The sequence below is a fragment of the Bos grunniens genome, chromosome 3 (assembly GCF_055505025.1).
Source record: "Bos grunniens cultivar Pamir isolate PY7600 chromosome 3, Bosgru_T2T1.0, whole genome shotgun sequence".
NCBI classification, from domain to species: Eukaryota; Metazoa; Chordata; class Mammalia; order Artiodactyla; family Bovidae; genus Bos; species Bos grunniens.
Window position 1 is genome coordinate 115,355,364 of NC_141167.1, and position 26,514 is coordinate 115,381,877.

The following is a 26,514-nucleotide window of genomic DNA, read 5'->3' on the forward strand; positions in this document are numbered from 1 at the left end:
GTTGTGAAGTGTGTGATATTCTTGGAGTTTGCTGATGATAAAGTGTTTCCACCTTTGGCCATGGGCATTGTCCCTGGTCAATGAGCTCAAATGGATGTGGACTGTGACAGGTCACAGGTGCTCTGGGTTGTGAGACTTTGAAGTGCCCATTGAGGGCTGGGACTGGGAGGGAGGGTAATAATGCCTGATTGTGTTCATAGCTTCTGTGTTTGGAGATGGGCTCTCAGAGGAGACTAGTGCCTCTGTGGAGTACATACCAGAAGGGGTGAATGGACTGGAACCTTCTGGGTGGAACAAGGGGAAGGGGCTAATATCAGAGAAGTGAAGGGAATGACCCAGACAAGCAGCCTGCAATTCCTTCTGAGCTGTTACACACTTAGGCCCTGAAAGACTGAAGTTTACTTTAGGGTTTTTAGGCAGGAATATTTCACAGAAGAGAGGATCTCTTTGCTTCCCACAGGGACTTCTATCATGAGTCTGAACATACTTTGAGTAAATTAAAGCTTTCAATCCATAAATAGTGACTGAAGGCTGAAAGGTAGAATCCACAGAGAGCTCACGCACTGGCATGAGGCAACACCAAAACCTTTCTTCTTTTGGAATGCTGAAACACACTGAGTATCTAGATTCCAGGGAGAAGGCTAGCAAAGAGTGGTGGTGGAAGAAGCTGGTGGTCTGAAGATTCATTGGAAAGCTTGATGCTGTGCTCTTATTGAACAGTCTGTTATGACTGCATTTTTTTAGTTTAGGGGGAGAGTCTGTGTTCTCTATTCTGTGAGCTATTTTTCTCTGCACCAGAATTTACCACTCTTCTCTGAGTCTTTCTTCTGAAACCTACTGGAATATATTCAGGGTCTGGGAGAGGAATTTGGGGCTGGAGACTCTCTAGGTAAAAGGGAGACTAAACATTTTGCCCTTGAATATTTAACTTGGTCCTTCAAGAAATTCTTTCTATCCCTGTACATCCTGAGTGAGAAAACTTAAAAACACTCTGGAATAACACAGGATTTCTCCTTGAGGAAAGGATTTTTTTGTAGAAGACCCTTAAGCATATATTTATATTCCCAATACATTACTCAAGGTAGCTTTATGCTACAGCGTTATTTGCAGGATACTTATAAAGGTGTCTTCAATTCTCTCTTAGAGAGAGTCAACCCATATTTATTGAGTACCTACATGTGCTGGGCTCCACACTCATTTTTGAGGACCTATCAGCCTAGCTTATGGAGCAGACATCTCAATTTCTCCATTGTGCACCCAAGGTGTGTTTGCTGGAGTAGAACATTTCACGTGTTTAAATCTAAAGAGTCACATATATTTAGATTATGAGAGTTCATTTTGAAGGAGCAGGCAGGCCATATTAGATGGAATGCAAGAACAATTAGCTGTTTAATTCTTCTTATTCCTGTGTTAGGTATAATTTGGGCTTCCCTGGTGGTTCAAATGGTAAAGAATCTGCCTTCAATGCAGGAGACCTGGGTTTAATCCCTAGGTTGAGAAGATGCCCTGGATAAGGGAATGGGAACCCACTCCAGTATTCTTGCCTGGAGAATTCCATGGACAGAGGAGCCTGGTGGGCTACAGTTCAGGGAGTCACAGAGAGTGGGACATGACTGAGCTACTAACACACACACACACACACACACACACACACACACAGGTATAATTCACCTCAGTATCCCTGGACATGTAGGGCTTTCCTTTCCTATTTTGTAGTCATTTTATTTTTGGTTAGTAGAAAGGCAGGATAAAGAGAGTATTACTCCAACATACAATGCCAGAGTGATCAGGTGAAGTGCAGATTCATCATATTACAACACATTTGTTGTGTTCATGAGCATTTTAATTTATATCTACATGAAATCAAGTGGTTGAATGGTGTCAGGAAAACTCATTATTTAATAGAACTTGTCATCACCGACTCGATGGACGTGAGTTTGAGTGAACTCCGGGAGGTGGTGATGGACAGGGAGGCCCAGCGTGCTGCAATTCATGGGGTCACAGAGTCCTACATGACTGAGCGACTGAACTGACTGGCTGAAAATGCTAAGATTAACATTCTTTGATTGGTTATTGATAGGTTCCTACAGTGTCATGTGAATGATGCTTATAAGTACTTCAATGGGAGTTAATGAATGTTGGCAGTGTAGATATTTGGAAGTCAAATTCTTCCTTGATGAAATGAAAGATTTTTCTAGATTTCTACAGTGTAGGTATTTGTGGAACCAGGCTGTATCCCTGTCACTTGCATTGCTTCTGGAGTTTGAGTATTAAAGAATTATTTTCATCTGAGTGGAAGAGCTGGATTTAAGAAGAGGAGGGAGTGATGATTTCTTTTGTGCCAACATGCCTTTCTCCCCTTCTCCTTTAGGCTTCCCGGAGGATGCTGGATGATGAAATGACAGTCAGCCTTTCCCTGCCCAGCGAATCCAGCATGTTCAACAATAACCGCTCCTCATCACCAAGTGAGCAGGAGTCCAACTCCACTTATGATCGCATCTTTCCACTCCGCCCTGACTACCAGGAGCCATCCAGGCTGATACGAAAACTTCCAGAATTTGCTCCAGGGGAGGAAGAGTCAGGTGAGGATGAGGTGATGGGCAGAGAATTGAGGGACAAAGTTTATGAAGGTGTGACACAATTACTCCTGCTCAACCAAGTCTAGTTTAGCCTAGAGAAGTCCACCTTCTCCTGGGAAGTCCACACTGTTTTTCTACACTTGGTCTGCTGCTACTCCTATGCAAATTTGAGCATCTCTCCTCTGCTACTAATAATAGCAGATGTTTGGAAGGCCCCACATGTTAGAAGAAGCAAATAGATAAAATGTGTTACTCAAGTGTTAACACCGGAAGAACTTAAACAGCCCAACTAGTCCAACCTCCTCTTTTTTCATAAGAGGAAAGTAAGAAGACTCAGATAAGGTACTTACTCAATATCAAACACCAATAGGGGTAAATTCAGGACTAGAATCAAACTTGAAGAAAAAACAATGAAGCTAAAGACATCCTAGAATCCCCAGTTTTTAGTCACCTAGATAATTGTGCTGGGCGTCCCTGGTGGTACAGACAGTAAAGAATCCGCCTGCAATGTGAGAGACCTGGGTTTGATCCCTAGGTAGGGAAGATCCCCTGGAGAAGGACATGGCAACCCACTCCAGTATTCTTGCCTGGAGAATCCCCATGGACAGAGAAGCCTGGCGGGCTACAGTCCATGGGGTTGCAAAGAGTTGGACATGACGGACAGACTAAGCACAGATAATCGTGTTATTTAATTTTTGTTCATTTTTCTTTAGTGAATGATTTATTAGACTCATATATGATTTTATTACAAAAGTAAATATCTCTTGCCTTCTCTCAGTAAAAGCATTGCTTTGGTAAATGGTGCCAATTGATTCCCATCCCAGTGTTTTTTAAAAAGGGCTGCAGAGTGACATCAGAAGGAATGCTAGGGTCATTGCTGAGACTAAGAGCAAGTTTTCTTTCCATAATATCAGCAACCAAAGGTGACCCACATCAATAGGAGAGGACTGATGGTGTTCAGGAGAGAGGTCACTGGAAAAGTAGCAGGACTGACCACGAGGGCAGAGGCTTTTCAAGGGAGTCTTTCCAAAGGAAGAAAGGACACTAATGTGTATTTACCACTCAGTTTAGTTCAGTTCAGTTCAGTAGCTCACTCGTGTCTGACTCTTTGCGACCCCATGGACTGCAGCATGCCAGGCTTCCCTGTCCATCACCAACTCCCAAAGCTTGCACAAACTCATGTCTATCAAGTTGGTGATGCCATCCAACCATCTCATCCTCTGTCATCCTCTTCTCCTCCTGCCTTCCGTCTTTCCCAGCATCATGGTCTTTTCCAATGAGTCAGTTCTTCACATCAGGTGGCCAAAGTATTGGAGTTTCAGCTACAGCATCAGTCCTTCCAATGAATATTCAGGACTGATTTCCTTTAGGATGGACTGGTTGGATCTCCTTGCAGTCCAAGGGACTCTCAAGAGTCTTCTCCAACCTCACAGTTCAAAAGCATCAATTCTTTGGTGTTCAGCTTTCTTTATAGAAAGATTTCTTTATATTTACCACTCAGTGGATAGCAAACTTTGATGGAGCATATTGAACTACGGGACTTTCACAGAGATAACAAGAAAAGAGATATAATTCTTTTTTTAGGCCGAGCCTAAGTAGCTTACCTACTTCCTGAAGGCTAAAATATTTCTCCTCGTATTTTAATGTGTTTTAAAGTTAGGCTGTCTTAAGCTAGATCATATAAATTTAATCAAAGTTTTAAATCCCCAAAATAGGTTGTTTACATCAGTGATCATATCTTAAAATTAAGAAAATATGCTGTTAAATCCTAAAACTTTAATACTCCTGCCCTAACTAGTGTAGCCAGCCTTCCTAGAGCTTCACTGCAATTCCATAAGTTTAGTCAAGGAGATTGTTAATGATCATGTAGCATGAGGAGAAGGGTACGAGATAAAATGGTGACCTGTATTCTGGAGGCCATAAGGAAGTCTCTAGAGGAACCTTTGTCCAAGTAATAATGTCATAGCCTAGGTTAGACTGGGGGCTTTATTTTTGTTTTTTACTGTATTGTAATTGGAAGATAATTACTTTACAATATTGTGATGGTTTTTGCCATACATTAACATGAATTGGCTACATGTTTTAGCCTTCCTGTCAGATTTTCTTTCTTAAAGAGATCTCCAAAAATGCTCCATGGGATGAAGCTCATTGTCCTTGTCTTCCCAGGCTGCAGTGGCATTGTGAAGCCAGTCCAGCCCAGTGGGCCCGAGGGTGTGCCCCACTACGCAGAGGCTGACATTGTGAACCTCCAGGGGGTGACTGGAGGCAACACCTACTCTGTGCCTGCCGTTACCATGGACCTGCTCTCCGGAAAAGACGTGGCTGTGGAAGAGTTCCCCAGAAAGCTCTTAACATTCAAGGAGAAGCTGGGTGAAGGCCAGTTTGGGGAGGTGAGCTGATTCTTGGAGTGGAGTCTCCAGTCCTTGGCAGTTCAGAGGAAGTAGTTGAATAAAAATGATGTGTAGGGCAAAGTGGCCCATCCGGAGTGGACTCACATGGGACGTGTCCTCCGGCCGTCTCTCCTCATGTTGTCCTCTATAGCGGTCCCCAACAGTTTGGGCACCAGGTGTCATGGAAGACAGTTTTCCACGGACTGGGGGAGGGGGTGGCGTTGGAATCTCCAAATCCCAAGTGTATTACATTTATTGTGTACTTTGTTTCTATTACTATTATATCAGCTCCACCTTTAGATCATATACACATTCCTGGAGGTGGGGACCCCTACTCTAGAAGACTAGTATTGGGTCAGTCTCATCTTTGTCAAATAGCTGTGGAATTCCTGGGAATTCTGATTTCTATACAAGAGTTTTTAAAGCAGGAAAGTCACTAGACTTAGAGATCCTAAAATCATCCAATATTTTCTAAATATTTTACAGTAGGTTACAGAGGGTGGGGACCATAAGATGTGATCATCTTTTATAAACTGTCCAAGAACATCCTGCTATTGGATAGCCACTTTGTTTTTTTTCCATTTTAATGGGAGTTACATGTAAAATGGTCAAAAACAACCTCGCCCCTGCTTTTAGTCCCAGAATCAGCCACTAGGGAATAAATCACTAACCAAGATAAGGAGAACACTCTTCTCAATTGCCCTCAGAGTGATGCATGTAATATTTGACTTTTCATTCTTACAACAGTCACATGAGCCTTCCGAGAATTCAAAGCAATGATTTAAGTGGCAACAGAAGTTCTTCAACACCACCATCTAAACTCCAAATGTAACTTGGTTTCCTAAGCGTATAGTACTGGTCTCCAGCAGGGGCGGCATGCTTTAACCTTGTGAAGGTTTGGTGGTGGTGGAGGAAGAAGGGCCCATGGCATTCGTTTATGGTGTTATGTCCACTCATTCTGTCTCCTGAGTTGAAAATGCAGGCTTGTTATACTGTTATTGACACGTAGGTGTTCCCGATAATGCTAATTCCATCCTAAGGGATTACCTTAGAGAATAAAATACCTTATGTTTTGTGCAATCTTATAGCCATACTCCCTTGAATCAAAGTTGAAGCATTTATACAAGATGACATTTTATAGTATAATAAAATAATACTGTATTTTATAGCTGTACTAAAATAGTTATAGATTCATTCACATATTTAATATTCCAACCAATGTATATTTTTTATAAAGCAGTAACATATCACATTATCTTACCATTAAAAAAAATCAATTATTTGAGTCAAAGATATGCTACACATAGCTTCTTATTGGCCTTTTGATTATTTTGCCTGAGTTGTAAGAGTTAGTTTATCTCCAGGAAATGCCCAGCAAGAGTACTGAGACATCTTCAGGAGAAATGATGATGCTGAGACTAGATGACTTTTGTCTAGGTTCATCTCTGTGAAGTGGAGGGAATGGAAAAGTTCAAAGACAAAGATTTTGCCCTAGATGTCAGTGCCAACCAGCCTGTCCTGGTGGCTGTGAAAATGCTCCGAGCAGATGCCAACAAGAATGCCAGGTCTGTGGTCTACATTTTGAATTTTCCTTTATTTGTTTCATCTTCAGGATCAGGGATACTCTTGGAAACTTCTGAGCAATTTTCTTTTGAGATGGGAAGGTCTATGAGCTGCCTCATATATCCATTGTTGTGTTTTATATTTCTGATGGGTCAGTAATTCTCATCTTCATTCTCATCTCCTTCTAAAACAAATGTACATTTTCTGTTAGATCTACATATTTACTTCCTAACCTCCTTTGCACAGCACTGTGCTTCCCAACCTACACAGCAGTCTGACATTCCTGAATGTCATTACCTACCCTTGCAAACTTTTCACAGTCACACACATCTTTCTTGCTAAGCTCCTGCCATTCTCCTTTTTTCACACTGAATCTCTATTTACTTTCTCATCCCTTTTTTTCTCTTTTATGCTCCTCTTCGTCTATATCCAGCAACCCCCCAAATGAGAAGCTACCTCTACTTGGAAAAGTACACATGGACCTCAAAGCAAAAGGATCCACAGTCCTTTAGCAGTTTTCCAAACTGGCTAATAATCTCTTGGATCCTTTACTACATAAATTGCAGTTTCCAGCCACACTCCGTTGTTTGACAGCCTTTCCATTACAGTAATGGTGAGTTAATCCTCACCCAGACAGGCATGCTGGTTGAAAGCTGATTGAATGTGTCTCAGGAAAATCTGCACATCTGGGTAACATATGCATTTCTTCATTTGTGTTGGCTTGATTTGTCTCACTGATGTTCAAATTCAGAAAAAGTTTAGATTGCTATACCTCAAATTATCATAAATTTCAAGAATGGTGATAGGGTTTTATTAAAAGTCTTGCAATTGGCAGGATGTGGCATGAAGAAGAAAGAAAGTCAAGGGAACAGAACTGTGGTGGTTTTGGAATTTTAACTGTGAGAATTTCAATCTGAAGGATACTAATATGAATGAAAAGTGATATCCTCAGGTCCCATTGAAAGAAAGAATATTCCTGATATAAATATTAGCCCATGATTAGAGAAGGTGGCAAGAAGAAAGGAAAAAAAAAAAAAAAACTATGGGATGTGACAAAGCTTTTACCCGTTAAAAACATTTTTTTTAAACAATGTTGTGTTGGTTTGTGCCATAGTTATACATGTATCCCCTCCTTCTTGAGCCTCCCTTCTCGCTCACTGTTTTTTGATGAGGTGTGGTGTTCCATCTTTGCCCACTCCAATTAAGCAACAACGGATGGCTTAGGTTGTGTGCCCTCCCAAACCATGGACTCCCTTGCTTTGAGATTGAAGGAGGAATGAAAGAGGAGAGGTGTTGAAACCATATTGATTTTAAGGATTTTATATTGACTGGTATGACTCCCAGTCCAGGATTGCTAGAAAACTCCTAGAAGACGTACAACATGTCTATTACAATAGTTTTGATAATGTGGGCTAGTGGTTTCACTCCCCCAAATATTGCTACTGGGAAGGTAGCCCGCTTTGTGATTCAAGGGTGGTCATCACCAACTACTCTAACAGCTATTAGTTTTGGCCAAGTGAGTACTTCTTTTGAAATGACTGCATTACCACCATGAACTTTAAACTGCTCAATTTTGAACAGGTTACTAAATGTGTGTTGTGATTGTCTGCTGGTACACTCTGCATTAAAAGAAGCCAGCATGGGACAATAAAAAATTATCAGATAAACCAGAGGATGGTTATTTATTTTCATAAAAAAGTGCCTTAGCTTTATTTATAGTGACTCCATGGCTTTTAAAAAAGGGAAAGAACCCAGTGCACTTAAGGTATAATTTTCAGTTGAAGGTTTTATTTTTAAGACTAGTTTTTAATAACCTACATTTGATTTAGCAAATATTAATCATATGAGTTTGAGTGAACTCCAGGAGTTGATAATGGACAGGGAGGCCTGGCATGCTGCGATTCATGGGGTCGCAAAGAGTCGGACACGACTGAGCGACTGAACTGAACTGAACTGAACTGAATCACTTTCTATGTGGCAGGGCTTTTGTTGGATACTAAGGGTGCAAATGTGAATGACATGGTCCATATGCCTCCAAAATTACAGTTGAATAAGGGTTTATCATATTCCAGGATGAGTAGAATGAGACAGTTTCCAGGAAGCAATTTCTCTGTTCTCACAAAGGTTATCCAAAGGAAAAGAAGACTAGTATAATGGGCAGGACTAGACTTTGCTGTGTCTTCTCCCACTTCTTGATTCTAACTCTGGCAACCTCTGGGTTTATCTACGTCTGTGTCCTTCAAAGGAATGATTTTCTCAAGGAGATAAAGATCATGTCCCGGCTCAAGGACCCAAACATCATCCGTCTCTTAGCTGTGTGCATCACTGAGGATCCTCTTTGCATGATCACTGAGTACATGGAAAATGGAGATCTCAATCAGTTTCTTTCCCGCCACGAGCCACCCAATTCTTCCTCTGCCAGTGTACCCACTGTCAGGTAAATAAGCTGAGTCTTCCATCTCTTTCCTGGGCTCATGAGACAAAGATGGGGAGCAGGGAGCTTTAAAGTTCATCATTGTTCTTGGATGGTAGGGGATGTTGTTGTTCAGTTGCTAAGTTGTGTCTGACTCTTTGCGACCCCATAGACTGCAGCACACCAGGCTTCCCTATTCTTCACTATCTCCCAGAGCTTACTCAAACTTATGTCCATTGAGTCAGTGATGCCATCCAGCCATCTCATCCTCTGTCATTCCCTTCTCCTCCTTCCCTCAATCTTTCCCAGCATCAGGGTCTTTCCCAATGAGTCAGGGGATGTTAGTGTGCAGGGAATAACAGAGCAGCTGTGCTTTGGGGGAAAGTAAAGAGATAAATGAGGAATAGAGAAGGGATGCTGAGTTGGAACCCCAGTTTTTTGGTACCAACTGTAGAGTATGTACCTTTCACAGCTTCTTGTTTCCAGAGGCTACTTTCTCTCTTCCTTTGTATTTCCTCAGTTATGCTAACCTGAAGTTTATGGCTACCCAGATTGCATCTGGTATGAAGTACCTTTCCTCACTTAATTTTGTTCATCGAGATCTGGCCACACGAAACTGCTTAGTGGGTAAGAACTATACCATCAAGATAGCTGATTTTGGAATGAGCAGAAACCTATACAGTGGTGACTACTACCGAATCCAGGGCCGGGCAGTGCTCCCGATCCGCTGGATGTCCTGGGAGAGCATCTTGCTGGTGAGTTTCCTGTTTTTGAGCTCTGCCCTAGCAACCAGCACATAGGCAGGTGCACAGGGCATGTAGAGGTGCACCAGAGACAGCAGGAGACAGACCATGAATAGACTTTAATGTTTTCTCTGACCTGAGATGACTTACTTTGGTACTAATCATTATTTTTTAACACTTGCCTATTTCTGCTGATAAAATGTAAAATGCTTACTATAGAAAATTTGGAAAGAAAGGTTAAAAATATACCTGGAATGATAAGAAATTTAGTATGATTTTTTTTTAATCTCTACCCTTCCCATATTATTGATCTTAATTTGGGGTATTAAAGTTTTGTCATTTAAAGAACTGTTATCCACACAAAATATTTTTTGTATTAATTTCATAACCATATTTCTAATTAATTATTTTGTTTCTATTTCAATGATTATCATCATTTACTTTTTAAGTTCCTCATTCTTTGCTTTTGTAATTTTTATTCAGCTTTTGGTATTCTGAATCACAAGTGAATAATTCTTTTTCTGAATGCTTCTCTTCTCTGACCATGCATATTTGAGGCAATTTATGCCACTTGGTTTTATGCCACTTAGCTGATTTATAGAATTATTAAACTTTAAACTTTTACTTCCTATGATGCTGAATACATGTAATTTTGTCGTTTGTCATTTAATATTCCAGAGAAAAGCCTGAAAGCAATCTAGTTTTGTTCATTTATTGTTAATCTGTTTGTTTCTTGTTCATATTCTTGTAGGATTTGTTAATTTTAAAATAAAAATTGTATAGTCATCCCTTTTCTCTCACCAAGATAACCACTATTAATATTAATATTCTACTATATTTCCTTTGAGGATTTTTTCTATACATGTATCTCTCTTAATATATGTATTATGTATACAAAATTATTTTACATATTGGGATGATACTATGCACATAAAATTCTCTCTCATTGGCAGTAAATATTCTTCAAAAACATGATTTTAATGGTTATATAATATTCCATTATAGATATATCCTGTAATTTAATGTCATAATAATTTGGTATTTTCCAATTTCCTTCAATTATAAATAATGCTGTAAGATATACCATTTTATATAAATCATTATAAAGATTTTTATCATCTACATAGGTGAATCACATATTTTACCCCTTTCTAATGTGATTACTAAGCTTTGCTCCCTTTAAATGTATTTCATGGTGTTATAAAACATAATTAGACCGAGATTCAGAGGGTTTTGGTCCAACTCTCAGTTTTTCTATTATTAATGGTCTTATAAACCAGGGGATTTTAGTACACCTATGTTGTCTCACTTTTCTGATGTAAAAAGTAGGAATAAATATTATCTACTTCAGCACTGTGGTTATTGAATAGAACATGTGCAAGTATTTAATGGATGTTGACTGCATCTGAATCTCACTGAGATCACTTGTCAGCCTGTCCTTCAAGACTGTGATGATCATTGAACAGGAACTACTTGAGGCATTCACACTGGATTCCTGTATCTCTAACACAGAGATATCTGGATCTCTTCCTGTTCTTATTTTGCCTTTCCCGCGGGCATCTACCTGCGGCTGCCCTAGATCCTGGACTTTGACCTTCTAACTCTCAGCGGGAGAGTCAGGTAGCTTATGGCCACATCCTCTTCAGTCCTTGGATCTCATCTGCAAGAGAAGCAGACCTCAGTAGAGATCCTGAGGGTGAGAGACGGGTGGAGGCTGGCATTGAAACAACTTCCTATTGTCGTTTTCAGATTCCCAGTGCATATCTTGGCAGTTCCAGTATTCCTTGCCCTGCGTAGTGAAAAACTCCATTTTATGACAATCTGTCTGCTCTTGTCATACACAGATTATTCTGACTTTCTCCTCTTTTTCTTACTTAAACAGGGCAAATTCACCACAGCAAGTGATGTGTGGGCCTTCGGGGTGACTCTGTGGGAGACTTTCACCTTTTGCCAGGAACAGCCCTATTCCCAACTGTCAGATGAACAGGTCATTGAGAATACTGGAGAGTTCTTCCGAGACCAAGGGAGGCAGGTGAGAGCTTCTGGGGGTGGAGATATGGCCTTGGGTGCTCCCGAAGGTGAGAGAAAGAAAAGTTCTGATCTAACAGGATAGGCCTGAGCTGAAAGACGGGCTACCTGGATGATAGTCATATTTCACTAATTATCCAGGTGATGTGAAAGACCAAGGTCCTCCCTAGGCATCCATACACTCTACTTTATCCATGGATCAACCCACTGGTCACTGGGGAGCATGAGGGGGTCCCATCAGGCTTCTGCATAACTCAAAAATGGTGGTGGTGGTAGTGGTGGTTTAGTCACTAAGTTGTGTTCTACTCTGTGCGACCCCATGGACTGTAGCCTGTCAGGCTCCTCTGTCCATGGGATTCTCCAGGCAAGAATACTGGCTGGGGACCATTTACTTCTCCAGGGGACCTTCTTGACCCAGGGATTGAACCTGGGTCTCCTGCATTGCAGGTTGATTCTTTACCAACTGCTTCCCCTCCCCACACTTTATGTCCACCTGCCGGGGTCCAGCCCCAGCTGATCCAGGGAGTTCGAAGCGGGGACGGCGTCGGCGAGGATCAGGATACAATAGCTTTGATTAGATATTAATTAAAGATATAAAGAGTAATAGAATAAGGATAGCTCAGTAGGAAAATTCAGTGGAGAAAAGAGGCTGAGTAGCTTGGTTTACGCGGGAGACCAATAAAACTTCAAGACAAGAAGTTTGCACCACTTACGTAGGCCGCAGGCGTCCTTCCGTTCTCCCGAAGGAGAGACACTGAGGCCTCCCCAGTCGGATCTTAGAAGCCCAGGCATAATTAGTAAGCATGGCGGGTTCCACACTCCAGATGGAGACTCAGCCAGAGTGAGAGAGAGAGAGAGAGACATGGGGAGACCTGTATTTCGAGAAACTGATCTCAATTCTTTATTTTCCATGGTCTACTTTTATACACTGAGATGTTATGCAAAAGTCACACGGGGTCAGCAGTCCTGACTTTTATCAAAGTCAGGTGCTTCATACAAATGTATACAGAGGTCTTAGGGGTGTTACATCATCTTCTGGCCAGGGGGGCCTGCTGGCAATTTATGACCCTCTCCTTGTGACAGTGGTCAGTCAACCAGAACACTTTTTTCTCCAAGGGTGATTATTCTTAAAACAGACGCCACCCAAATAAAGTTACATTTCTATAGGGTGAGGGTGTAGTGGGTTTTAGTTAAGGAAAGAATTTACTTAGCCTAAGGTCTAACGTGATTAATATCAAAGGTTAATACTTATTTCTTCTATATATTCATTAATGTGTGTAAGGGCAGGGGATGTGAAGACTTAGCAACAAACATTGGCTTAACAAATGAAAAACCCTTCACCAATACAATTTCTAATCAGCCTATTATACTTATACTAATAGTTTTCTAACTTTTCTAAGGAACCTGTTTTTAGAAGGTTTAAAGCATTTCGTGCCTCTCACGGTTGGGAGGCTGTGAGCAATCACATGTGGCCAGACAAGCCTGTCAGGCAGGCTAGAGAACCTTCAGAGGAGTTTGTAGGTTGAAATACTCCTGTCACGCCCAGGAATTATTATTAACTGGAGCTCTAAGTTAACTCCTTCTCCGAAAGAGGTGGTGGGAGACAGCCCCCCGTAAAGTCAGAGGTGTAGGTGAGAGCACAAAGTAGTAAAGTAGGCAGGCTCTGGTTATGGGGGTAGATGCTCGAGGATTTCCAGGGGGACTCCTGAGGCTCGATCCCGCCTTTGAGTATGTCGAGCCTCCTTCCTCATGACCTTTGCCACAGGTGGAGTACCTCACTCTGGCCCCCAACATCCACTGTCTGCTTTTTATTATATGTATTTTTGATATTAGGTAGCTTTTTACTTGGAGAAGGCAATGGCACCCTACTCCAGTACTCTTGCCTGGAAAATCCCATGGACGGAGGAACCTGGTAGGCTGCAGTCCATGGGGTTGCTAAGAGTCGGACACGACTGAGCGACTTCACTTTCACGCATGGGAGAAGGAAATGGAAACCCACTCCAGTGTTCTTGCCTGGAGAATCCCAGGGACGGAGGAGCCTGATGGGCTGCTGTCTGTGGGGTCGCACAGAGTCGGACACGACTGAAGCAATTTAGCAGCAGCAGCAGCTTTTTACTTAGCACTAAAAAGTTGCATATTAATTAATCAAATGTTATGCTATTCATTTCCAAAGAAAATGTTGTTTTATCATTTAATGGAAATTTTAAATACTAATAATCTCTGGGATTTAATTTTTCTTATTTATTTTGTAACTGCTTGTTAAAAGGGTCCATCATCTTCACTTTTACTAAATCATGCTAGAGAGTCAAATATATTTTGACCAACTACTAAATGGTTGAATAATAAAATTAAATATTTGAATGAAGCCAAGACCAAAGCCTAATATCACCATCATATGCTTAGTAAGCTTCTTACCTATAAGTTTAAAATATTGATAAAAGTTTATTTAATTCAACATATGAACAAACTAAGCATAATTCACTAAATTTGTATTTTATAACAGTTTACAATTTTTTTTCTATTTTATTTTATTTTTAACTTTACAATATTGTATTGGTTTTGCCATATATCAACATGAATTTTAATTACTTTAAATTTTATTGTTAAAATTTCAGTATTCAAATTTTGAAAGTTTGACATTAGAATGTAAGCACAATAGTTATGCATCACTATCAGCTGCTAGATGGATTTATGGACTCTACTCATGTGATCTAATTTGTATTCAAACAGCATTGTTAATGTCACCAACTTGTTGAACATAGCAGATAAAGTGCAGGAGAAAACTTTTCAGTAACACAAATTCTAGAAAGAATCTTATCCTTAGGGCTCATAGCTTAGACAAATCTTAAATCTTTCATAGTCAATTAAAAGTGCTTGGGAGTCTATAATAATAATTCCAGTAATTTTAAAATGTATTTGACATTTTTTGTTTTCAATTTGTTTTTACAAATTGTAAAGAATTCTCAGAAAGCACTTTTCTTGAAATCCCATGGTCAAAATGAAATTAAATAATTAAAAATTAAATACAGTTTTAAAAGCTTATGTTATTTGATGTTATGAAAAGTAAAATACTATCAACATAATGAGAATTATTATAAAATATAACTTTATTTGCCAGGTTTATACAGCTTTGAAAAGGGCAAATGATTTATTTATCATTTCATTTTATTGATATCTGTTGGCTCAAAACAGATATATTTTTTCTAAAATTATTTAGTGAACACCCTAGATAAGGCTTAACAGTTTTAAGTTTCACAAGTAGTATACGAGAGTGTCTGTTATCCTATATCCTTTATAATAATAGTAATATTTCTTTTAAATACTTACTATTTTGTAGCCATAGTCACTTCTAACACTGAGTTAAGGTTTGTCAGATCTTATTATATATTCAAATAGAAGCCAGAGGTATTTGTCTTTTTACTTTTTGATTAAGAATTGATGACAGAAAACTCCTTGGCATTGGTCTTAGCAGTGATTTTCTGGATTTGACAACCAAAGCAAAGGCAATAAAGCAAAAATAAACATGTGGGACTACATCAAACTAAAAATCTTCCTTATAACAAAGGACACCATCAAAATGAAAAGGCAAACTACCAAATTGGAGAAAAATTTGTAAATCATATATCTGATATGGGTTAATATCCAAAATGCATAAAGAACTCATGCAACTCAAGAGCAAAAATCCCCCAAACCAGACAATTTTAAATGAGCAGATCTGACTAAACATTTTCCCAAAGAAGACAAACAAACAGATGGCCCATGAAAAGGTGCTCAACATTGCTAGTTATTGGGTTTCCCAGGTGGCACTAGTGGTAAAGAACCCGCCTGCCAATGCAGGAGACATAAGAGATGCGGGTCCAATCCCTGGCTCAGGGAGATCTCCTGGAGGAGGGCATGGCAGCCCACTCCAGTATTCTTGCCTGGAGAATCCCATGGACAGAGGAAGGAGCCTGGCAGGCCAGGGAAGTGAAAATCAAAACCATCATGAGCTATCACCTCACACCTTTAGAATGGCTATAATCAAAAAGACAAAGAGCAACAAATGTTAGTGAGGACATAGAGAATAGGGAAGCTGCATGCACTGTTGATGGGAATGTAAATTGGTGCAGCCACTATAGAAAACAGTATGAAGGTTCTTCAAATAATTAAAGATGGAACCACCGTCTGATCCTACCATGCATAATACAGGCTAGTCTAAATGTGGGAGAAGGCAATTTTGAAATGGTTCATTACTAACCAGCAGCAGATGTTGGACCTGTGATTCAAAGAGCTTAAGACATTTAGGTTTGGTTCAGGAATATGTCAGTATACAAGGTTTTAAAAAACATAGGTCAGGAAATGACTGCAACACATTACAGGTAAGCAGAAGATGACCTGGAGTCAATCTTGCTGGGTGGACACAGTAACTTGCTTTGAGAGTAGAGTCAAATACAGTTCTAGGTTGGAATTCAGGGCAGGGCTGTAGAGGGGTTAAATGTACAAATGTTGGTGAATCATGTAAAGAAGAAATCCAGTCTTCCCCCCTGGGGCCAGTACAGGAGAAGGAGAGCACAGAGAAAGCTATGGTTAAGAGCTACATGGATACATCCTGTGTCTCAGTGGCTCAGATTCCATTCTTAGCCAAGGAGCTAAGGCAACTAACATGCTTTCCGCCCTTGCCATAATTGGCTCAACCAAGATAAAGCTCATTGTGGAGAGGCCATAATTGGAGGATTAGGTGTTCTAATCACTTTCTAGTCAAAGATGTCTTCTTGCTTCAGTTTCATCTTTTGCATAATGGTAAGCAAGTTAGCAGGCACGCATGCACAGGATGGCCCATCAGGAAGTTTTGCTCTGCAGACTTGGAAAAGACAAAGAGAACGGAAAGGGGATTGATATGATGTAAACTTCTTGTGAAGAAGAAGGAGAGACACCACACCCATTTCAGTTATCAAGTCCAAGAAAGTGGGGAGTGGGAAAATCATACTGTGATGCAGTGACCTTTTCTCCACCCTCTCCTAATATTCTCCTCTTTTGTTCATTTTTTGTTTCCAAAGACTTACCTCCCTCAGCCTGCCATTTGCCCTGACTCTGTGTATAAGCTGATGCTCAGCTGCTGGAGAAGAGACACCAAGCACCGGCCCTCTTTCCAGGAAATCCACCTTCTGCTTCTTCAGCAGGTGGACGACTGATGCTGTCAGAGCCTGGCAACAGGTCCTCCTCACAAGCCCCACCACTCACCCTCGCTTAAGCCACTCCATCTGGACACTGAATGGACCTGGGAGACAGAGGCTTGTTTGTCTTTCTCTCTTTCTGTCCCTCGTCTTCCTGCACTCCACTGCCCGACTCTCTACCCCTGACACATATATACTTTTTTTTTACATTAAAGAACTAAAAAAGAAAAAAAAAAAAAGCCTAGGACAGATAAAATCTAGTAAAGAATCTTACTTGATATACGTAAAGTATTGGATAACAAAGGCTAGATAATTTATAAAGGATAAATATGCTCGTGTTTATGAATGTGCAGATTCTACAATGTTATTTTCCATGTCACCTTTTAAAAAGTGATTTCTGAAAGAAAAACTTGAAGAATACTAATGTCTTAGGAAATATGAGACTAGGCATAGGGAAAACATTTGGTAAATGTGGAGAATCTGATGAAATGGTATTCAGTAACTAGTCACCTATGGTTTGATTTCCTAATTTGGCCTGTAGACATGCCTTACACTCTGCATTTTCCTCTCCTGGCAAAATAGATGTTACATGCTTGGAAAAAACTCAACTTACTGGAATGGTTATTTTGTTCATTCCTGGGCAGGGATGAGGGTTGAGATCTATATGCATTGGAAATACAGAGTATGTACATAGGAAAGAATATTTAGTGCAAGGGTTTGTGAACAGGGATTGTTATTTAAAAAAAAAAAAAGTGCCTCATTCATGGAAGTATTCTTAAATAGAGAATGGACACAGGAAAAGAGGTCAGTGGCAGACAGGTAACAGGTGAGTTGTTCATTTCTGCAGAGGGTCCTCCCCTTACCTTCTTCAGACATTTTCAGGTATGTGTTTTAGTGAGAGCCTGATTTTGAGTCAGTACAAACTGTTTTTTCTAAATCTTGATCGTAGGCCCTTTGGTTCATCTCCTCCAAAACTTTCAGCTCTTTTAATGGATGAATGCTCTATGGAACCTATGGGCTGGGGATTAAATTTCTCAGGCATAAATCTGAAGGTCATGTACAATATGGAATAGATATGTTCTGAGTGTTTCCAAAGGGTTGACTGAGGATTGGTGAAAGGAAATTACAGGGAGATTGATTTTAACTCCCTATGAGGGAAAATATAGCCAGAGGCAGAATATACAAGGGCGAATGGGCTGCCTTGAGAGCTGGGGAGTCCTTTGTCACTGAAGAGGTTGAGATACAGGCTGAAGACTAGGCAAGAAAGAGGTAGGGTTTCAGACATAATAAGTGGTTGTGGGAGATGATGTTTTATGTCCTTTTAACCCTAGGAGTTCTTGAGAGGAGCAGGTTGAGTGTGGAAGAGTCATCTGCTGCTACTGCTTGGGATTCACACTCTTGCCTTGGAGATGGTATGACCAGCAGAAAAAGAAAGCTTGAGGCTCTGGCTTCAGAATCCATGGATACTGATAACACTGTTAAATAAAAGTCCCCTCAGAACAGATTCTGAGCTTTCACACTCCACAGATCCTCAGATTCAGTAGGAAACAGGAATGAGATGGTCTTGAAGTCTCTTCCAGTTCTGATGTATTCAGACCTCAGTGGATAATTGAATCTACAATTGCTGCAGACTCAGTTGTCCAGTCATCTCCTGCTCTGAAAATTGTGGTCAGCAAAAGAGATCATGTGAAGAAGTCACGATAATAGTAGTAATAGGAACGCCTGCCACTGGCTCAGTGCTTTAAAGTTTATCATGTGTTTCTACATACTTTATCTCATTTGGTATCTGCAGGGCCAGATATGTTCTCATGTTCTTTTATACTTGCAACCTGCCACACACTCTGTCTTCTCAAGATCAGTAATAACTTCGTGTATTATTCATAGTTCCCCAGAGAAACAGAACTTTATATATATATATATATATATATATATATATATATATATATGATTTATTATAATGAATTGGGGAATTGGGTTACATAATTATGGAGACTGAGGAGTTCCACAAAGCTGGTGGTGATGTACTTCTGAGAACCAGAAGGTCAAAGTTTTAAGTCCCAGTTGAGAGCAGAAGACTGATGTGTGAGCTCCAGTAGTCAGGCAGAGAGGGTAAATACCCCCTTACTTTTTTTCTTCTATTTAGGCCTTCATTGGAGTGGATGATGCCCACCCATGCTGGAGAGGGCAATCTGCCTTAGCTCACCAATGAAAATATTAATCTCACCTGGAAATACCCTTATAGAAAAATACCCAGAAATAATGTTTAATCTGGGTGCCACATGTCTCAGTCAAGTTGATGTATTAAAGTTAATCTTTCCATTTCGATAGAATCAAAGGGACTTGAAATCAGGGCCTGCAACTTGTTCTCCTTGATCCATGAACATCTGGCAGGGCTACATTCAGACCAGGCCATGACTTCCCATGTGGCAAGAGGAAATATGTATAAGTTCTCTTTCCTTTGTCTAGTATCTTTCCACTTATTTCTTTTTACAATTCTGCCTCAAGCCACTGCATTGCATGATACCATAAAAAAAAAAATCATGTTTAAAATTAACTTAGTATGTCTAGATTTTCCTGGCCTTGAGTCATAGAGGTGATCTGTTTCAAGCAACTGGCAAATATATATTGTCATGTACAGTTATCTTTTTCTGAGATGAGGAAGATTCCATCTTCTGGCACTAAGACTTTTGTACTACAGACACAGTTTTAACTTCTCCCTTAGTCATACACGTTGAGTTCAGCAGCAGAAATCTAAGACAGCCATCCAGGTAAATGATCAAGGCTTAGAATCTAGAATTTAAAAGTAGGTGGACTTTTAAAAAAGAATGAAGAACTTTTAAAGAATAGAAGAATGAAGCTAGGAATTATGTAGAAAAGGAGGTAGGAAAAGGGATGAGAAACTGTGGGGCCTTGTTACCTTTCTAGGATGTCATCCTCTTCATGATATATGTGAAATGTTTTATGTCCAGCTTGTGGTTTGGGGTAGTAGATTTAAGTTTATACTTTTGCTAGTGAATGTGGTGATAGCTAGGTCCAAATCTTGATGAGCTGTCCAGACACATATGTGCTAAGAAAAGATCTGGAGCCTAAAGAGGCACCCAAGGGGAAATGCGATTTTAATGCTATGGAAACACCACTCGCAAGTGTACAAGACTGTATAGCAAAGGGCACCGTATGAACGTGGAGCAATGAATGTGCATGTGACTGGATGGGGAGCCAGGTGCGGTTTAGAAAGGAGGCTGCATAATAAGGGGTGATAGAGAGAAGGATGGGGGAGGTAAGGGCAGCAAGACAGACACAGATGGTGCTGCTGAGAATCCATTCTGAAGCATGAAAGCCAATCTCTGAGGAGCACAGAAAAAGTAAGTGTCTTGAAGATAAAAGATAAATGTGTAAGGAGAGATGGGAAATTCTGGATGATACAGATGATTAAAAGTAGTCATTAAAAAATGAAAAGTGAGGTGCAGAGTATGACGTGGAAGGGAGCTTTTCAGAGTTTTAAGAAAAGATAAACCCATCAAGAATATAAAAACACATAAGCAACCACCAGGGAATGACCTTTTCATCTCATGGGATATAGGAGAGGGAGGCAGTTTGAACAGGGGTGTTCTAGACCACCTCCAGTGGCAGGGATCACATGGTGGTGAAAAGAGCTCAACTCTGTCTGAGCTGGACTTGGCTTTCCAAGTGCTGCTTTGGAAATGAAGACCAAGAGAGGAGTCGGGGAATTCATGTTAGCTCACCAGGCTCTGTTTTCCCCTCTTTGTTCGTGTCACTGAAATCCACTTTAGATAATCCTCATCATTGTTGTGCCCAGAGCGGCCACAGGGAAACACTGGGACAACAGGCTTAGGTTAAACTAGATGAAATCTTGTTTGATATTGCAGCAAGAGGTACGTGCTATGTTGGAACCATGTATTTTTCTAGTCCGATCCAGGCATCCCACAAGAAAGCCATGATGTGGGGCTAAGCCATTTGTTTAAAATAAAGGAGAACAGAAGAAAGGAAAGTGATGAAGATGTTCCAAGGAAATAGTGTAAAACAGAATAACATCTGTTTTGTCCAAAGCTACAAAAATAAATGGAGAAAATCACAGTTAAGTCTTAGAGTACTCCCAAAACAGAGCTATTAAGTCTTTGATCCTAAACTGAGTTTGTAGACCTGGAATTTGCCATCTTGCTCTTTTCAGTGAGACCTCTGGTATCTGGCCGTGCTTATGATAGGTTTCTGAAAGATGTAGACCCAAATCTAGGCTGAATTTCCTTCTGAATTAAAATTTAACATTTTTATAGAAACAGATGAATGTCTTTTCCACTTGGTAAATGTCTTAGAATGCTAAATTGAGATAAAAAGAGACTGGAATGGTTAAAGGTTTTTAGATTTCTGGCATTTTGAATTCTCTGCTGCCATTAACTGCATTCCTTGGTAGCAAACATATGGAGGGTAATTGTTTAGTTTACGTATCTTTTTTTTCCCCCAACTGTTATATTGAAATACTTTAAGACTCACAAGAAGTTGTGAAAATAGTTCAGAGTGGCCATTACCTAATAGCAGGATTTCCCATCGACAACATCTTATGTAATCATAGTCCAGTTTCAAAACCAGAAAATTGACATTGGCATAATACTATTAACTAAACTACAGACCTTACTCAGATTTCACCAGTTGTTCACATGTATACATTTAGTTTCTGGATGCTTTTAACCCTTGCTGATTTGTAACCTGGTCTTGCTTAGCTGCATCACGAAAGACATTATTGGGATACAATTCTGTCAAATCCTAAAGAGGATATAACAAATTAACCTGTTCCTTTATCAAAAGTAATATCCTGCCTAGACTGTATCCATATTTTCTGACGAGTTCGGCTGTTCGGCATCTGAAACAATCCAAAAACAGCTTAGAAAAATCAGATAACACAGAGGACAGTAAGACCCACAGCTCACTAGCTAGGTATAGAAGGAAATTATAGATGGTTTCTGCAGTTCCTTCGAGTAGGACTTATATGGTGGCAAGGAGAGGACTTTAGAATAAATTAGTATTTTGATTAAGAACTAGGTGGCATTTCATTCTTGACACCAGGAAGAGCTTTTGGAAGGAATAGAGTACAATGGTGGAGACTGTTATTGTGTGGTAAAACACTACTCTCGGAATATTAGAGAAGTTTCATTTACCTAAATGTCTATTCTTAAATGGAATAACAACCACATTGGACTAAATTAAGTACAGGTACAGCAGCAACCAGGCCCAGAGGTTCAGGAAGATAGGGGATTCGAAGCTTTAGTTTTGTGGATTACAGTTTTGAGTTCTGTAATGGCATTTTTAAGCTGCCCTGTTTAAGGGTCACGAGATTATACCTGAGTTCACCTCTGCATACCCCACATCCTATAAAGTTCCTAACACATAGTGAGCACATCATAAATATTTGCTGAATTTTTTTTTGAATGAATAAAAGGTAGAAGCAGAAACTTGTCAACTGGCATAACTAGGGTGAATTTAGGTAGAATTGCTTTGCTGTAATGTAGAGGGTTTATTTTCAAATGAGGAAAGAGGAAAATGTGCCCAAACTTGTACATCCTCCATTTATATGTTTACTGATGTTGAAATTGATCTATGTAAATGTCTTATTCTTTGAGGTATTCAGACAGAAATGCAAGGTTCTTCTCTGCATGGTACCCCATCAAGAGCAGGTAGAGACTCCAGCCCCAAACCCAGCTCTTTTGGAACAAGATTTTTAGTTTCTCCTGCAAACACCTTGTCAACAACTTCTCAGGCCTCCAAAGGTGAAAGATGGGAGTCCCAGGCTAGCTCGTGCTTACCCACGTTCACAACTGCATGTAAAGGAAGAATTTGTAAAGAGACTCGAGGGAAAGCACAAAGAGAGAAGGGAATCACTTTCGGTGAAAAACTGTTTCTTGAAAAGAGGCTTGGAGAGAAATGAACGTTGATCAGATTACTACAAATGCACCAAGGGTTTGTAACCTAGCCTATTCATCTTATGTCCTTCACTATTCATGATATCCTAGTCTTCTACCCCATTGTCTGGTAACTTTTTCTGAGGACCGAGTTTCTAAAGCAGTGTGGTGCACTCTTCCTATGAGGAGGAAACATCTGGGCTTTATTCTTCAAGCGTTGGAGGTTGATGTGTCCTGTCAAGGGGTAAAAATAGCAAATTGATTTTATTTCTGCTTAAAACTATCATAGTCATTCCAAAATAGAACGCATAAAAATTCTCTGTATTAGAAAAAGAAATGAGATACCAACTGTATATTGTCTTTATTTATTCTCTGTAAGTCTGTCAGGTGATAAATTGTAAATAACAATGATTAAAGAAATATGCTACTGATGGATCCCTTTTTTCTGTGAAAATAGCACTGGTTCTGGGCTTTGTTACCATTACTCCTTATACCCTTATACCCTTTTTGGAGAAGTGATGGGGCATAGGACAGAGCTGAGAGATGTATGTGGTGCGGATGCCTTATTTGTTGAAGGAAATTCAACAGAGGGTTATTTACATAGGCTTCTGATATATTAATTGACTGTTTATTGAAAGAAAAGCATCTTGGCCCCTGGCATAGCCAAACCTACTAGAGATTGGTGTATGTTGTTAGATTAGTCCAGTTCTAGAGAACCTAGTCCAAAATTGGGTATCCTTTACTGTTCTGGCTACAGAGTTGTTTTGTTTAATACACAGAAATTGCTTCAAAATCCAAATATGGTCTGTCTCAAGACTGCCCACACATACAAAGAGCTACAAAAAACTATGATTAACCAGCACACAGACTCAGTCTTCATAACAGACAGTAGGATGGAGCCATTCAAAACAACATATGTCTTATCTGGTCCCTGAAGAATACATTTATATTTTAAAAATTCTGAGTAATATTAACTTATCTTTTTCAGTGATGGCCACAATATATAAGTGAAAGGATATAACCCCCCAGAGAATAACCAGAGGGCTCATGAAAACATACTCTGACCCCCCAGAGTTTCTGGTTTGGTTTCACAATTAAAGGCCAGGAGTTCAAGTATATATGTAATGGCAGTAGGGTTGGAGGTGGAGGAGATAAAAAATAAACGGGAATAGCAGAGATGCTCAAAGAGGTACAATTCTATTCTCAATACCTATTCCCAAAGTTTAAAGGTAGGTATAAGTGGTACATTTGGATCCACAGGTGATAAGCCATATATATATATTATGTGGCTCAGACAGTAAAGAATCTGCCTGCAATGCAGGAGACCCAGGTTCAGTTCCTGGGTCAGGAAGATCACTTGGAGAAGAGTAGGGAATGGCTACCCACTCCAGTACTCTTGCCTGGAGAATCCAATGGACAGAGGAGCCTGGCAGGCTACAGTCTGTGGGGTCCCAAAGATTGGACACGACTGAGCAATTAACACTTTCATTTTCATATATTATGCCTATATCTGAATATATAATGTATTACTAAAGACAGAGATTAGGTAGATATATTCCTAAGTATTTTATTCTTTTCGTTGCAATGGTGAATAGAACTGTTTCCTTAATTTCTCTTTCTATTTTCTCATTATTAGTGTATAGGAATGCAAGGAATTTGTGTGTTGACTTTATAGCCTGCAACTTTACTATATTCATTGATTGGCTCTAGTAATTTTCTGGTGGAAAATCAATATAATGAAAATGAGTATGCTACCCAAAGTAATCTATAGATTCAATGCAATCCCTATCAAGCTACCAACGGTATTCTTCACAGAGCTAGAACAAATAAGTTCACAATTTGTATGGAAATACAAAAAACCTTGAATAGCCAAAGCAATCTTGAGAAAGAAGAATGGAACTGGAGGAATCAACCTGCCTGACTTCAGTCATCAAGACAGTATGGTACTGGCACAAAGACAGAAATATAGATCAATGGAACAAAATAGAAAGCTCAGAGATAAATCCATGCACCTATGGACACCTTATCTTTGACAAAGGAGGCAAGAATATACAATGGAGAAAAGACAATCTCTTTAACAAATGATGCTGGGAAAACTGGTCAACCACTTGTAAAAGAATGAAACTAGAACACTTTCTAACATTATACACAAAAGTAAACTCAAAATGGATTGAAGATCTAAATGTAAGACCAGAAACTATAAAACTCCTAGAGGAGAACACAGGCAAAACACTCTCCGACATAAATTACAGCAGGATCCTCTATGACCCACCTTTCAGAATATTGGAAATAAAGTAAAAAATAAACAAATGGGACCTAATTAAAATTAAAAGCTTCTGCACAACAAAGGAAACTCTAAGCAAGGTAAAAAGACAGCCTTCAGAATGGGAAAAAATAATAGCAGATGAAGCAACTGACAAAGAATTAATCTCAAAAATATACAAGCAACTCCTGCAGCTCAATTCCAGAAAAATAAACAACCCAGTCAAAAAATGGGCCAAAGAACTAAACAGACATTTCTCCAAAGAAGACATACAGATGGCTAACAAACACATGAAAAGATGCTCAACATCACTCATTATTATCAGAGAAATGCAAATCAAAACCACAATGAGGTACCATTTCACACCAGTCAGAATGACTGCTATCCCAAAGTCTACAAACAATAAATGCTGGAGAGGATGTGGAGAAAAGGGAACCCTCTTACACTGTTGGTGGGAATGCAAACTAGTACAGCCACTATGGAGAACAGTGTGGAGATTCCTTAAAAAACTGGAAATAAAACTGCCATATGACCCAGCAATCCCACTGCTGGGCATACACACCGAGAAACCAGAATTGAAAGAGACACGTGTACCCCAATGTTCATCGCAGCACTGTTTATAATAGCCAGGACATGGAAGCAACCTAGATGTCCATCAGCAGATGAATGGATAAGAAGGCCGTGGTACATATACACAATGGAGTATTATGCAGCCATTAAAAAGAATGCATTTGAATCAGTTCTAATAATGTGGATGAAACTGGAGCCTATTATACAGAGTGAAATAAGCCAGAAAGAAAAACACCAATACAGTATAATAACACATATATATGGAATTTAGAAAGATGGTAACAATAACCCTGTATGCGAGACAGCAAAAGAGACACAGATGTACAGAACAGTCTTTTGGACTCTGTGGGAGAGAGTGAGGGTGGGATGATTTGGGAGAATGGCACTGAAACATGCATATTATCATATGTGAAACAAATCACCAATCCAGGTCCGATGCATGATACAGGGTGCTTGGGGCTGGTGCATTGGGATGACCCAGAGGGATGGTATGGGGAGGAAGGCGGGAGGGGGGTTCAGGATGGGGAACACATGTACCCGTGGTGGATTCATGTCAATGTATTGCAAAACCAATACAATATTGTAAAGTAATTAGCCTCCAAATAAAATAAATAAATTTATATTAAAAATTTAAAAAATAAAGACAAAAATTTAAAAATTAAAGACTGCTCTTTAATATTTTATCTAACAACTTAAAAGGCCATGCATTTTTTAACTGCTGATTAAAAACTAGTAAAATCAGTACTAGAAAACTGATTTATCTCCATTTATAATTTTATATTCATTTTGTATTTGAAAAAGAAATGCACACACATATTATCTTCTGGTCCTTGAGTCCTACAGAGCAATAACTTATTACGTATAGGCAGCATGTGACCTTTTGCTATCTAATGACATTGG

General features: G+C 39.7%; 1 protein-coding gene across 8 annotated transcripts in view; it reads left to right on the forward strand.

Annotated features, from left to right (window-relative positions):
* DDR2 (discoidin domain receptor tyrosine kinase 2) overlaps window positions 1–23,212 on the forward strand; it is a 175,526-nt gene extending 152,314 nt beyond the window's left edge. For 7 of the 8 annotated variants that reach the window (XM_086393826.1, XM_086393823.1, XM_086393825.1 and 4 more), the window contains 7 exons: window positions 2,372–2,582; window positions 4,746–4,969; window positions 6,407–6,534; window positions 8,778–8,969; window positions 9,466–9,700; window positions 11,571–11,720; window positions 16,753–23,212. In XM_086393826.1, the coding sequence (XP_086249952.1) occupies window positions 2,372–2,582; window positions 4,746–4,969; window positions 6,407–6,534; window positions 8,778–8,969; window positions 9,466–9,700; window positions 11,571–11,720; window positions 16,753–16,887 (1,275 nt within the window). In that variant the 3' untranslated portion in view covers window positions 16,888–23,212. The remainder of the gene's footprint in view (window positions 1–2,371; window positions 2,583–4,745; window positions 4,970–6,406; window positions 6,535–8,777; window positions 8,970–9,465; window positions 9,701–11,570; window positions 11,721–16,752) is intronic. The other variant, XM_086393829.1, reaches the window with a different exon arrangement.
* Window positions 23,213–26,514: the final 3,302 nt, after the last annotated feature.